The 16,442-nt window shown below is 29.0% G+C and overlaps 1 protein-coding gene across 1 annotated transcript; it reads left to right on the top strand.

Moving 5' to 3' along the window:
* Positions 1-5,256: 5,256 nt before the first annotated feature.
* Positions 5,257-7,507, top strand: LOC114418056 (CBL-interacting serine/threonine-protein kinase 25-like). Its single transcript, XM_028383200.1, has one exon. It carries the CDS (start codon positions 5,893-5,895, stop codon positions 7,216-7,218), a length of 1,326 nt encoding a protein of 441 aa, XP_028239001.1. The 5' UTR covers positions 5,257-5,892; the 3' UTR covers positions 7,219-7,507.
* The last annotated feature ends 8,935 nt before the right edge of the window (positions 7,508-16,442 follow it).

Genomic DNA, 16,442 nt, shown 5'->3' on the forward strand with positions numbered 1-16,442 from the left:
CACTTTTTTCATTCAGTGACAATGAATTTCATCTATAAATAGCCAATTAAATCTTATCTGAGACATAGGATTATAGGAATAGTGAAGAAACAAAGGGTCAACTCCATATATGCTCTGCCTTAGCCTACTTTTCCCTCAAGCTATTTCTGTCTCGTGATTGTTCTGATGAACCCTATTTTGTTCCTTTGTTCGGCATATCTTATCTCAAATCTTTAATTCATGTTACAATTCCTATTCTTCTATCTACTTTGAAGCCAATTTGGGCAAAAAAAAATGTATAAAACTCATTTTCACTAAATCAGGTGATCCGTTATTGACATATTGGGACTTACTCTGCCCAAGTTGTTTCTTGGATTATCATTCATGAAAGTGAAATTTGTTATCTGTGCCAATGTTGAATTGTAGTTTTTTTAACGATAGTGACGCCAAACTGTTGAATCATACAAAAATATAACACATTTTTACATTTTAAGTATTATTTTTTGGGTACATTTTCACATTCTATGTATCAATATTGAAATTTTAAATATATTATTATATAACTTTTGTTTAAAGAATTATTGGATTTTTAATATTCTTCTAAAAAAATTTGTTAATCACGTGTTTTTTCTTTGGAATTAATCATGTATGGTTAAAGATTGGCTATATATACATCCTTTTATTCTTCACTTTTTTTCACTCTAAATTCGATCGATCATCATAAAAATTATAAATGGATCTTTAATATTGTGATTTGATGTGTGTTTGTGATAAAACTGAAAGAAAGATAAACTTATAGTTTTACGTGTGTGTTTTACTTTGTACTAAAACTTTTAAGTAAGTGAAACCATTATTTTAATCATTTAAAGATAATAGTTTTGCTGTTTTCAATAAAATTTAAAAATAAAAAAGAGTTTGATAGAAATTATGTTGCCAATAATCTATCACTCCTCCTAAAAAGAATCGGAGAGGATACTTTAGTTTTGCTGTTTGTACATTTCATGTGTTATAATTAGCTTAATTTCTATTAATAAAAATTAATTTCCCTATAAAAAAAACTTGATATGTTAGTTATTTTATTTTTCTTTTTTCTTGTTTTAATGTTTCTACGGATACTAAGTAATATTGTATTTGCATTGTCTGTGTGTCTGTACTCTGTACATAAAAGTGCAAGTGTTAGCCACAAAAAATAAAATAAAAAGTGTAAGTGTTACATCTAATAGTTCGTTATTTATAGTTTCCAAATAAAAGTATTTTTATTTTAAATTTCTTAATAATATCTTTAACATATGTGTTAGCATTTTTTTTTTTTGAATAAGTTAAATTTGTTCACGGTAGCTAGTAAAGAGAGTGAGAAGGAATTAATGGCTTGGTTTGATATATTTTCCTTTATATTGAATAACATGGTTGAGGCGACTGAATGATGGCTGCGTTTATTTTGTACAATAATATTACTAGAATTGGGAAAGGAAAAATCAACTACGTATAGTAATAGAGTTTACTTAAAATAACAGTAGAGTTGCATTATTTACTATACCCAAAAAGAGAATTGTATTATTAATACATTCACTCATACAACATTTTATACAATAATACCTTGATATTATTATATTTTTTATTGATAAATATTAGTTATTAATTATTTATTTTTTTATCAGTGAGAGTAAGATTATCAAACTCGAAAGTCTATATAGACTCATAGAAATTCTATAGACTCAACTCACATATTTAGAAAAGTTTACTTTATATTAAAATAACAACAAAATATATATAAATAATTTATCAATCAAACATTTCAACAACATAATTAAGTAAAATAATAAATCATAAATTTTACAATACATACGTAATCAAGTTTAATAGTGCATAATTACTAGATAATAACTTGCGGAAGTGATAATAATAATAGAACATTTCACTTGAGGATTTGATGTTGTTGGAGAGCAAGAGATTTTGATGTTGTTGGAGGTGATGATTCTTCGATTCAAAAACAACATGTCAAATGAAGGTATATTGAACCTTAAACACACAAAAATACAACCTAAAATGATTTGTGTTTTGGTTTATTTTTTTTAATTTGTTGACTTGATGGTAAACTCAAAGTCTATCAAGTTGACTTAAAGGAGAGTTTGCACATGAGTCAACTAGTAAAAGATAAATGAATTTATAAAAGTTAACGAGTTAACTTAAGAATTTGATAACTATGAATCCAGAATCTTTCTCTTGCTTCCCTTTTCTTTTATCATCGAATCAAACTTATAATTTTTAATATTGTTGTGTCTATATTTCTTAATTGCATCATTATATTTCTTCTCTCTCTTATAAGAAGATAAGGTTGTGCTTAATTTGAGTGTTTTTTGTTTTTATCTTAAAAAAATAGGAGAAAAAATACGTTTTCTTTATATTTTTAAAAATGGATCCAAAACTAAAAATAATAAATTAACTTTTTCAGTCTTTTTTAATAAAATTGCAATTACACTTTAGAATACTTTTTTCTCAATATATGTTTTCTAAATCTTAAAAATTTCAAAAATAAATTATTTTTAGAAAATAAAATAAAAAAACAAAAAATAGAGATAAAGCTAAGCACAATCTAATTTGTTGTATGAGTTTGTTGTTATACAAATATCATTTCTCATGTCAATAATTCCTGATAACCAAGCTAAATGGTTCTGTATATGGCCATGGAAAATTGAAAACGATGGCCACACAGATGAGGGATTGATACCAATTCTCCACAGCCATTCATGTCAAACCTATATATATCTACCTGCTTTATAGTATATTGAAGAACAATGTTATGTGGGCATTGGCATTGGAATTAGACTTGGACAAGAATCCAAGCCACACTCGATCATTGGCTTTAGCTTTATGCCTTAATATTAGCTGTAATCGACTCAAACGCACGTCAGCAGGAGTCCCACGCTTCTCTACCCTTGACCTAGGTTTCAAACCACGTTTGGATTTTTTTAGAAAGATAACGGCGCCCATTTATCATTATTAACGTGTGGTGGGATGTCTAACTAATTAATTGCGATCTTCTAGTATTAACATTTTTTTATTCCATTCCATATATTATGTGATTTTTTTAATTTGAGAGGACCATATACTATGTGCTACTATATTTAAACAAAATATAAGAAGAAGAAAAATTACTTAATTGATTCATATAAATTGTTTAGGAGACTTCTTTTTAATTAGTACATACACCGAAAGTTTAGATATATAATGAACTAAATGGTAAGAGTAAACCTCCACTTTATATATGTGTTATACTAATAAGTTTGCCTTAGATTACTGTGTTGGAATAACTTATATTTAAAGAAAATCGAAACGTGAATATAAATATTAAGCTTAATGTTTATATTAATAGTATGATAGTTTGTTGATTTCGTAGTGTTTGCTGCACTCATACTTCTTTGATGATTTGACAAGATATCAGCAAACCATAATGCCAAAGAGAGGAATTGTGGCAGTAAGATTTATTACGTTAATAGATATTTTTTTTAGTATAAAAAGTTAATATATGTTATAAACATATCAAATATTAATATAATATTACTAGTATAGATACATGATTAGTTTTTTTCCAAAACACTCAACCATTTTCTTAAATTGATTGATGAATGATCGTAATTTTTTTTATCACTCTACTTATTTATTAGGACAACATTTTCAAGGATCAACTCAATAATATTTTACCTTTCAATTAATCATTAACCCTGCTAACTTTAACCGGGAACCCACAAACTTTATGAAAACAAATGACCATTATTCCAATCCAACCACGGATCTGATACTCTGTTTGGTTAAGAAAAAAGAAAAAAGAATGAAACACAGGAGAGAGAATACAGACAAATGATCAGATACATTGCTTTTTCGAGATAAGAAATATACATTGCTTAGGTGAATAGATATTGAAATCATATATTTGAAATAAGAATAAAAAAATATTAAAATTTTTAGTCATTTATTTGATTATGTAAAAAAATAAAATAGAATATTTTTACAGACAATTTTATCATTTAACAGCTACGTTTTTGGCACAGAATAAATAAAACAAACAAATAATTTATGTATAATGCTCATATAATATAAAAGTTTTTCACATTCATTTAATTTATAGATTGTTATTTCAGAAGAAAGAAGCGCCGCCCTATCTCCCTCTTTGAATGGCACCGAGTTGGGTTACTTTTTTAAATAAATAAAACGCCATCCTATCTTCAGGTTCATTTATTTAAGAATAGTAACACTAAACATAAAGAGTTCAAAAGTAAGATCATATATAATGTAGGATGGCGAATGCCAATTTGGCGACACCCAAGGAACAAATTAAAATAAGATAAATTTAATAAATTATAAGACACAATCATAGAAAAAATTTAATGAAGAGAGAATCATCCTTAAAAAAATTAAGATATGAATATAATTACTTTTGCTGACTAGTTTGTTCTATTTTTACATATTAATTAATAAATTAAATATAAATAAAACTATTATTATATTCATAGATTTTTATATTACAATAAATATCATTCAATCATGATTTTAATTGATTGATAATGTATTATTTTTAACGCTAACAATATATAGAAATTTTAAATTATTATATTTTATGGTTGCAAATTAATCATACTATTATGTTATATTTAATTTAGTTAAATATTTTATAATTAAGATATGAATTTTTTTAAAATATTTTTTATTAGAATAAACGTTAGATATTTAATATTTTTGCAATTAACTTTAATATTAAAATAACAATTTTATGTTACTAATTTGTTAAAATTAAGAAGATGCTGATTAAAAATATGAGTATGAATACGTTGATATTCATAAGTAGGAATGAATACTAAAAAAAAATGCTATTTACAAAATAAGTATGAAGTTATAAATGAGTTTTCTTTAAATATGGGTATGAAAATAAGTACAAACGTCAGTAATTTTTAATTGGGAAGAGGGTAGACCGTCTAATTCTTATTAGAAAGTCTTGAATTTTATATATAAGATTAATAATAAAATTGAGTAGTTATAAAATCAACAAGTAAGTTTTAAAAACTTTTAAAGAGTTACTACTTTAACCAACAATAATTTATACAAATAATAATAATTTGTGTCTTGAATCAAGTTATTTAAATCAAGTGATTCAGGATGATAAGAAAAAATTAAATTATATGAATGTCATAGATAATTTATTTTTTTATATAAAATTTAAATGAACACCTCATTATTATTATATATAAAAGAAAAAAAAAATACAAATTGGATTGCAATAATGATTACAACAAAACCTAACGGCGCTCAGTAGGAACTTGGGAACCAATTGGCTTATATCCCCAAGACGTGATGTAGGCAAGTTGATCCAATTTTGGCTTCCCCGAATATTTCATCTTCTATTATTAATTCACAAAATACTCAGCAACAGAACAGTAACCACATCTCTCTTTCTTCACTTTCTTAAACCTCTTCTCCACATCTTTCTAGACACACACCCCAACCCAAACAAATTATCCCCTTCATTTTTTTTCTTCTTTCAAACGTTACACCGCATAACTTGCTCATCTAGAACTGAACACCCTTATCCTCTTCCAAATCCCGCTGCTACCTTTTCCTTATATACTATAGAAATCTCTATCTACTCATTCCCATCACACACCATCTTGTTCCTACCAGTCCCACTGGGTATTCTTTTTTACTTTGCATCTTCTTCATCATACATGCATGATGAAGATTTTCAACCCCTCTGAATGCTTTCTTCGGAACGTGGTATGTCCATCCGATACCATCTTCCTGAAAAGCATCAATCTTTCCCATCTGGGTGTTTCCCATCTCTACCTATTCAGAATGTCCATCCTCTCCTGGCCCAATTAGCAGCTACACTACACCCCAATACAACACTATACTTCTTCTCCTATGGATCCACAAAACCAACACCCCCCTAACCCGAGAAGCATTATCTTCAACAAGTACGAGATGGGGCGGGTCCTGGGGCAAGGAAACTTCGCCAAAGTCTACCACGCCCGAAACCTCAACACCAACGAGAGCGTCGCCATCAAAGTCATCAAGAAAGAGAAGCTCAAGAAAGAGCGACTCGTGAAGCAGATCAAGCGCGAGGTGTCGGTGATGAGACTCGTCCGCCATCCCCACATCGTTGAACTCAAGGAAGTCATGGCCACAAAGGGAAAAATCTTCCTCGTCATGGAATACGTTAAAGGCGGTGAACTCTTCGCCAAAGTCAACAAAGGAAAACTCACCGAAGATCTCGCCAGAAAGTACTTCCAACAACTCATCAGCGCCGTCGACTTCTGTCACAGCCGCGGCGTCACCCACCGCGACCTCAAGCCGGAGAATCTCCTCTTAGACCAAAACGAAGACCTCAAAGTCTCCGACTTCGGACTCTCCACGCTGCCGGAGCAGCGCCGCGCCGACGGCATGCTCGTAACCCCGTGTGGGACCCCTGCTTACGTTGCACCCGAGGTCTTAAAGAAAAAAGGTTACGACGGTTCAAAGGCCGATTTATGGTCCTGTGGGGTAATCCTCTTCGCTTTGCTTTGTGGCTATTTACCCTTCCAAGGTGAGAACGTTATGAGAATTTACCGAAAGGCTTTCAGAGCTGAATATGAATTCCCAGAATGGATTTCTCCGCAGGCCAAGAATCTTATTTCGAATCTCCTCGTTGCTGATCCTGGCAAGAGGTATTCCATTCCTGATATAATGAGGGATCCTTGGTTTCAAGTTGGGTTCATGAGGCCAATCGCGTTTTCTATTAAGGAGTCTTACGTTGAAGACAACATTGATTTCGACGATGTGGAGAACAACCAGGAGGAGGAGGTTACAATGAGGAAACCTGCCAGGCCGTTTTACAACGCGTTCGAGATAATATCGTCCTTGTCGCACGGCTTTGATCTTAGGAGTTTGTTTGAGACGAGGAAGCGGTCGCCGTCGATGTTCATATGCAAGTTTTCGGCTTCGGCGGTGTTGGCGAAGGTGGAGGCGGTGGCGAAGAAGCTGAACTTTAGGGTGACGGGGAAGAAGGAGTTTGTGGTGAGGATGCAGGGGACGGAGGAGGGGAGGAAGGGGAAGCTGGCGATGACGGTGGAGGTTTTCGAGGTGGCGCCGGAGGTGGCGGTGGCGGAGTTTACTAAGTCTGCCGGAGATACGTTGGAGTATGTTAAGTTCTGTGAGGAGCAAGTGAGGCCTTCCCTCAAAGACATTGTTTGGAGCTGGCAGGGTGATTGATACTAATAATAACTCCAACAGTAGTTACTAAGTCATTTCTCATTTCTGTGTCTTTTTTTTTTATAGTACTAGTACTTTCTATGATCCATCATGGTCGTGGTTTAATTTAGTTTGTCTTTGATTTGCTTAATTTGATTTCATACATACTATGTAAATTTGGACTGTGGAGTTTGTGACGGTGTTTGATTTGAATATACTACTACACTACAGTAGTATATATATATACTAGCAAAAATAATCCCGCAAATCATGGAAAAGTGAAAACATTGTTGTTCACTTTACAGCACTAGTCTTGGTTTTTTATTAGAGTTTCAGTTGGCTGGCTCCAATTAACAGAATATGATTGATGTTCACCAAAACGAAAAATGATTGGTGGAGGTGATGACCGATTCAGGGGTTTGGTTTGATCGTAGTTGGTGGTTAATTGGGTCCCTCGTGTAGTGTTATTAAAAGTTTGATGGGTATTTTGGGAGAAATTTTGAAAGGCTAACTGTGTTAGCGGAAACAAGATGTTGTTGAGATTTAAAAGGCAAACTATTTGATTAAACAGCCAGAAAACGTGGAAATCCCGATTAATCATATCGTAACATCAACTTTAAAAAATAAGTACAAATCGTTTACACAAATCAATCATCCAAATCAGTTTTAAAAAACAAACTAAGCTTGCTTCAGCGCTTCTCGGTGCTCCAAATCAGTTTTACATGTTTGTTGTTTCCTTACATATGCATTGGTTTTCAATTTCAATTTATTCACGACAGTCATCAACTCATCATGAATTTGAAAATATAATTTACACATGCGTAAGTTATCTTCTCTAGAGATACTCATTTGATCAAACTAGAGCAAATTATTTGATGCTTTTGAAGGTTGATGTGATAAAAGAACAAGCAACGCTATTTACATTGCCGTAATTTAAGACGTTTAACTGTTGCTCTTTTTGTTGGAGATAAAGTCATTTGATCAAATTAAAGCAAATTGTTTTAAAAGTAAAATGTTATTAAAAGCAAGGTGTGCACCTTATTTTTTAGCAGTAAAAAAAGGACCATGATCTTTTGCAGATAGAGGGCGTTAACGTTTCTAGCAGTGGAAGATCTTACTTGGGTAGATGATTCGCACTTATTTTTGGAAATTAATTTTTAATTATTTGATTAGTTGTGGTTTTCTCCTTTTTGGCTGTTAAATCGATTAGTTTGTTTCTTAAATCTCAAAACATTTGATTTCCTCCAACACCGGTAAGTATCTTTTAAGCTATATATCTCATGATTATTACCTTATTAACCGGGATCAAAACTGATGTGAAGATTTAAGATCACTTAATAATTTTTCATATTTTGGCAGGTGGGGTAGATTGCTTCCAAATTATTTTAAAAGAGATTTGGAAGGGCTGGAATTGGACCATGGAGCATAAGAAAGACCAAGTGGGCACCAACATTAGTGTGATGTTAGACTTGAATCCATTAATCTCTCTTTGATCCAGTGGATGAAAATAGAAGAAAAAGATTTAAATTAAAGTAAAATATAGAATATGTGAGATTCATACGAGATTGGTTTTTTTCTTATTTTTTTCCCTACCAAACACAAGTTTAATTCTGTAAAAAAAAAAACACAAGCTTAAGGTTTTCAATTTCAGAAAAATGTTTTTTTAAATGCATTTAAAAAAATGTAGTTATAAGAAGAGATTTTATCTAAAAATTTATTGCACTTAATCTTGAAAAAAAAAGTGATTGCACTTGGATTCTTAATAAATTTTAGGATTTGATTTTTGACTTTTGAATGAAGTTACAATCAGAATACTATTATTTTATTTAAAATGGGCCGATTCAACAAATAAAATTAGTTGAATGTCAAATCAAAATTTAAATAAAAGTTAATTATATTTGACAAAAAAATAATTATTAATTATACTAAAATAAGATTTTAATAAAAGAGATTAATTATTAATAAAATTAATAAATATATGACTTAAAATATTTTTTATACTTATAAAATCATTTATTTTGATTTTATTACCCCAACTATTTTTTTATAATTATATTATCTGACATTTTTTTATGCTTGATTTTAATATTTATTGTTGGTAAAATGTTAGAGTAAATTTAGATAATAAAATCAAAATAAATCATTTTATAGGTACAAATGACATGTTTAAAACTAAATAATTTGTATATGTTAATTACCGAATTTCAGTTCAATTAGATTAAGTTGGTGCGTGTTTGGATTGCCCTTATACATGAAGAACTGTACCACCCTACTTGGAGCAGTGATGGATACCAACCAAACACAAGGTGCACTGGAGGGCACGAGACACACTTTCTTATCATGGCATGCCATCTAACTTAGATATTTTAAGTACTTAACAATTAAAAATTAATATATTAAATTTATTTTTAAAAAAATATATTTTATAAATTGAATACTATGTGTTAGACTATAAATAAATTGAATTATGAATGAATTATTTTACTTTGATTGTTAAATTTTTATTCAAGTTCGTTTATCTAACAATAAGATTATTTTATAGTTAGAATTAATTATTTATATAAATTAAATTTAAATTTTATAAACTTGATATTTAATATTTACATATATATATATATATATATATATATATATATATATATATATAATTTAAGTAACTGTAATTCATTTGGTGTATTTATTTAAATATTGTAATTTTGTATATAGTCATTTCATATATTAATCATTTACTTAATGTTAATTTTCAAGATTCATATTCTGAATAAATGATTACAATTTTTTAAAAATATATTTATAATTTATGAATACTTTATTTGTCAACATAAAATTATTTTTTAAATATAAAATTAATAAATAGAACTTTAATTGAAGAAAAATGTAAAAAAGAGTTAAAGCCAAAAACAAATTAATTAGTGAGTCAAGTTTTAAGTTTTGGAAATTTTAATTAAATTAAATTAAATTTGAAAAAATAATTATGTCAAATTTAAATACTAATTAAGAATCATGGATACCCCTGTTATGCATCCCAAATTAGGGGTTTGTTGAAATTTGTGTTGGCACCATTTTTTTGTCAAATACGTTGATTGAGAATTTGAAGGGGTAAATTATGACCTTCGGCTCATAATCATAGATTCATAAATTCATAATCCACTTACGTCAAAGAGCATGGACCAACAAGGTTGGAAAAGGGTAAATTGAAAGACATGCAAGCTAAGGCTTGGGATTTTCTACGGTTTAATCATTGTTAATTATTATTATAGTATTTAGGTTGTGCCCTTTTTGCAGTTCTGTCCCCCTGCTGTCTAAGTTTTAACCAAAATAATCCAATGGGTAAACTGCCCTTGCTGTCTATGTGATCCATCTTTCGTGGTGCCAGTTTAACATCTCCAAAGGACATTGAATGTAAAAAAATATTTGATAAACATCTCATATATTATTTTACATTTAAAAAAATATAAATATAATAAAATTTATGATGTAATAAAAGAATAGATAAAAAAAATATAAAATATTAATAAAATATTTAAAATAAAGAATGATTTACATATTATTATTTTTAATTCTATTTTTTTTCTCAATAAAATGGATATTAGGCAGTACCAGTGGAGGAAACATTAGGAGGTGTCCCTTTTGAGAAAAGGCTCGAGTGCGAATGGTGTTTGTACCCTGTACACAAAAAAACACTAACAAGTACCAACAGTGGTTGTATATATCAAGATTTATGGGACCTCCACAACATAGGACGTACCATCAGCTGACTCGGATCATACTCAGTTTTGTCAAAATGAGGCTCCAAATGCCCTCTGACAGTGGATATTTCAACAGCTCATTCAAATCTTTCTCATGCTCAACTTGTCAAGTTGCCTATAAATAGACATTAAAATATATTATGATGCATTTTTTCCACGACACTAGCCTCTCACCTAAATACATAATTAATCCCTTGGTGAGAGAACTATATTATCGATAAACTCAATTCATATCATATGATTAGGTGAATGCATGTCATATGCTTAAGTTGAAAAAGTTATTCCCTAAAAAAAAATGAGAAAGTTATCTAAAATTGAAGATGATCATGTTAATTATTACTTAATTACACATAACGACTTTTATCACTATATATATATTTTTTTGTTCATCTTCTTAATTCTTCACTATTAATTGTACAGAATTTTATATTTGAGTTACAAATCATGTCAATTAATTAATTGCGTTATTTACAAAATAAGAACTTCCATCTGTGTGGTACTCTCACAAGAGGCAGGTTACGTAAGTGGGGATGCATAGCTCACTGATTATCCACTCAAACTAATTTTTCTCTCCCCAGCTTGATGTTTGACACATTATATTATGCCTTCCTTTGTATAAAATTCATCGACCGAGAAATATTTATAATAGTGAATTCGATTATTCAAAAAAGTTGGGTTATATTGTTTGAATTAGATTATTACAATGAGTGGAAAGGGTTATAATGAAATAGTTGTGTTGCTTAAAAAATATAACAAATTATAAGACAGAAGTCTGTATATATCTTGAGGTTTCTGTCAAAGACAAGCACATATATTATAATGCTGTATGATTGTAGTAACCACTAAGTCAAATGAATGAATTTCTTTGGGTAAGAGAAATACAAAGAAAATAAAGATCACCTGATTCGGAAATTCTATCGGTGTGACAATCCCACTCGCCAATAAGTTATAAATTATAATACTATATAAATGTAATAATTATTCAATCGAATAAATAAATTTCTTTTATTTGGGGAAGAGAAATACAAAGAAAAGAACATCCAATTTGGAAATTTTAATCAGTGATTGCCACACGCCAATCATATTGCTTAATGGTTGATTCTGGGCTTGCTAATGCGTAGTCCTTTCAAGCTAATCGTGATCATTATGTATTGCTTGTCTTGGTTGTTTCCAGAGTTGAAGATTAAAAACGAACACATACAAAACAATTATGTGAGGATTAAAATGTGAATTTTACACCTTTCTTGCACATAAGATCTTAAAAAACAAAGTGGTTAAGTCAAACCGCGGCATGTGTCAGAGAAGTGTATATCAAAATCGAAGGGAGAGGGAATAGTTTTTCTTTTCTTTATTTTTTTTAATAGAGGGGACCTAAGCCCAACTAAAAGATAACGATGAGAGCTAGCAAGCCTGACGAAAATAAAATGAATGTAACAAAAAAAAAGAAAAGAAAGAGTAGCATCAAACTATATAGGAACATATAATTGACTTGGGCACGAGACAATCTAAACTTCGCCATAACATCTGTCGGTCGATATATTGGCTTCACAATAAATATGACTCCATCATTAATTGCAAAAACTACACCCTTATCTCTAAAGGCTGTTATATGTATATATATATATATATATATATATATATATATATATATATATATATATATATATATATATATATATATTCGGGACTAAAACGTAGCACGTATGAGATTTGAAACACCCTTGTCTAAGAAGTATATATAATTGCCTGAATTCAAAGGAAATCTGATTCAACAATAATGTTATAAAAACCGGCTGGCAAGCAATATGAATTCCATGGAGGATACCTAGAGTTCAACATTAAGAACCGTATATTCCTCCAAGTACGAAAAGTAAGCCAAAACTAACTAATACTTCTACTTTTTAAAATTTAATATAATATATATTAAGCAATATATAATAAAATAACATAATATTCATTTCATAACATTAAAATAAAAGTTAAGCGTTACTTTTAAGTATGTATTAAACCAATACAAAGCTTTTTGTCTTAAGATATTATACGTATTAGGATTAGAATCTTATATACTACTAAAACTAACTATTATTTTTTTCTTTCTTTTCTAACGTACTTTGTTGCATTTTTTTATTTCTTTAATATACAGAAGGTTTACATATAGTTTGTTATTACTCAAAGTTTCTCTTGTCTGAACCCAGAATTAGTCTCACATTGTTTTACTTTAAAGTTATTGATAAAAAGTTTTACTCAAAGAAGCCTCTCTGCAGATTCCACGTCGTTAAAAATGGATTATGTGCTGGCTTTCAGCAATCAGCACCATCGTTAAAATAGACTGTGTGCACGCATTAGTGGCATATATATATATATATATATATATATATATATATTTAAAGGTTTAGTTCATTAGTTTGACAATTGATCGAGTCCTGTATGTATTGGTAATAAAAGTGCACTTCTCATACTATAAAGAAAACGACAAAGATAAACATGTGATGAGTATACTCGATGCCAAATGATCTATTATAGAATGATTTTTAACTAGTTTTACAGGTTTAAGAACAGTTCTATATAATTGGACTATTTTATGGTCTATTATATCAATAAGTCGTGATTTTAATCGGTGATTATTTTTATTCAGTAGTTGACATGCGATGATAATTAACTTAGTGACAAAGCCGTGCTATGATATAGGAATATCATCATGATTGTTTAATATCTGTAAAATATTTGGATTTTTTTTGTTAACATGTTTCGATCGATTGATACATACTGTAATTTTGTTTAACATATTCTGCATGTGATAAACTTGTCTATATGGTTATTGGTTGTTTCCGTAAAATATTTTTTACCAATTAATTGATTTTTCTTATTAGTTAATTTCTTAGATTATTAATTGCTTTTACCTTGATATTTATAACCGTAATGAATAAATCTGTCAAATAATCCTTGAGATAAAACACTCATTGATTACTTAATCTAGGAAATTCCTTACTTTAATTTGACAAAATCTAGAAAGTTAAAATTTAAAAAATAAAAAAGTAATAATAAAGGAAGGAAATTAATTAAAAAGAGTTAATACGTAATACTACTGTTAATAATTATTAACTAACATACATATATAACAAAATATATTTAATTAATATAATAAATAATAGGTTATAACTTATGAATTTCATATATTTAGATACGTATGTAAGACAATCTCTGCCGTATTTGCGTAAGTCAAATATGTAGCTTGTTGCATTATTACGATCTCATACACGCCGTGCTGAAAACAAAACAAATTGATAGAATCAGTGTGATGTGAAATTTAAAATCATCATGCATAAAAAATATTCATAATTGATACTTTTTCAAACTAATGGAATTGTATTCTTCTTTCCTTTTTCTCTTAATTTGTTAACTGGATGTTGCTGTTGAGTCCAAGATGTTGACACTGCTTGGAATGAATTAACATGCAATCTTATAGGGATGATGGAATGAATGGTAGGTGGATTAGTTGAACAAACAAAAATTTGCCACATAGCTAGCAGGCTTGGGGATCTTCTGGATCCCTTGTGTGATTGGTAACTTGAAGGAGTTCTCCAGATAACTTGGGAGTAACATATTGGATAATGGAGACTAGAAATGTCCATGTGTCCCTATCTCTTTTGGCTATTATTTGCCCTTATCCTGATAATATTGCTTCCTGACATGCCATTCAACTCGGAGGGAAAATTGAAAATTGTCATTTTCTTAAATTAGGACAGTTTTCTTTTAGTAGTATATAACTGACTCAAACATGTATTTATTAAGATTTTTTTATGGATAAATATTAGTTAATTAATTTTTTAAAAAATATTAGTTAGTAGATTGGAATCTATAATCTCTTTTTTTCTTCTTCTTCTTTCACCCTTAAACTCTCTTCTTTAGCCCTCAAACATGCATTTATTAAGATTTTAAGTTATAAACATTATAAAAATTAAAAGAGTATTTTAATATTTTAATTTTTCACTCACTTATAAATTGCTTTATCAAATAGAAAATAGACTCACATATTTAATGAACATAAATATAATTTAATAAGAATTAGTATATAAAGAACAAAGTGATATGTTGTTAACATTTATCTCTTTCCCCTGTACATTGACAAAGTATTTGATAAATATGTAATAAATAAGCTCTTACTACGTGACAACTCGAGAATGATAGTAGCTTAGTAGTTTTATTTAAGAATTTAATTAAAATTTACTAATAATAACAAAGTTTGTCAACATATTTTAGACTGATGTTCAATCATAAAATTTTATGTATAATAAGATTTTGTTTTTATAATAATTACTTTAAAAGACATATATGATATAATTTCTATTTAGTTAAAAAAATTTAAAAATCTTAGGATCAAATGTATTTCTGCCTTTAACCAAAAATAGAATAATCTAAATCATCAAATCTTTACAATAAGATTGTACTATGAAAATTAAATTAATAGAAATCTGTGGAACACTGTTGATCACAAGAACACTGAAACCTATAATGGTATTACAAAGCTAGTTCATCACTTGGATTTGGGCTCGCTAAATTTGCATGCCAGGATTGCTTTTGGGCCACCTGATGGACCTGTCAGCTTCCCGCATTGCATTCTAGGCAATTACTTAACGCATAGTGTGTTTGCTTTGGTGCATTAAATAATTACCTGCATTATAGTTAGAAGAACAAAAAAACAAAGCATTTCCTTTGTTCTTTGTTGAGAAGGGTCAGAGTCCAAAGATTAGATTAAACTAGATACAGGCTCGTTAATTATCGTTTGAATATGACTTGTTTTTCAATTTAAGGTATGAGCTAACTCTTTTTTTTTTTTTTAAGAGATGAGTTAACTTATTCATTTGACATAGATTTTTTTTAAATTATACACATATAATTTTGGTTGATTAAAAAAAAAAAAATCAAAGCACTAGTATGCCGCAGGCCAGCAGGGTTATCTTTCCCTGATCTGATAAATAGGTTTTTCAGTTTTTTATTTCCCCTTTTTCGATATATGAAATATGAAGCTTTTCAAAGCACGTGCAGCAGGGTAGTTCACCTAAGCCAATTTGGTATAAACTAATAATATCTTATTCGCTTAGTCTACTAATAAATTCCTTGAACGGGTATTGTGTCTACGTGAAATAATATGAACTGATATTAGATGTTAATTTGATATATAACTTTTTATAAACATTAACAGTTATCAATATACTAATTATATTGAAATAAGCTTTTATGGAATAAATGCAGAACACGCATTTTATATAATTTAAAAATTGATCAATACTTTATCATAATATTTTATTTTAATTTGTAGCATTCTATTTAAAGTACAATCAATTTTTTTAATAACAAATCACATGTTTATGAATGTTTAAATTATTTAATAATATATATTGTCGCCAGGATAATATTCTATAATTTATCAGTTTAATTGATAAATTTAGTATTTATAAAAATATATATTAAAAGTATAATTAACCAAGAGCAATT

The sequence above is a fragment of the Glycine soja genome, chromosome 7 (genome assembly GCF_004193775.1).
Source record: "Glycine soja cultivar W05 chromosome 7, ASM419377v2, whole genome shotgun sequence".
Lineage (NCBI taxonomy): Eukaryota > Viridiplantae > Streptophyta > Magnoliopsida > Fabales > Fabaceae > Glycine > Glycine soja.

Bases quoted from the DNA above. Each gene is read 5' to 3' on its own strand.
- LOC114418056 (XM_028383200.1), top strand. From the start codon at position 5,893: ATGGATCCACAAAACCAACACCCCCCTAACCCGAGAAGCATTATCTTC.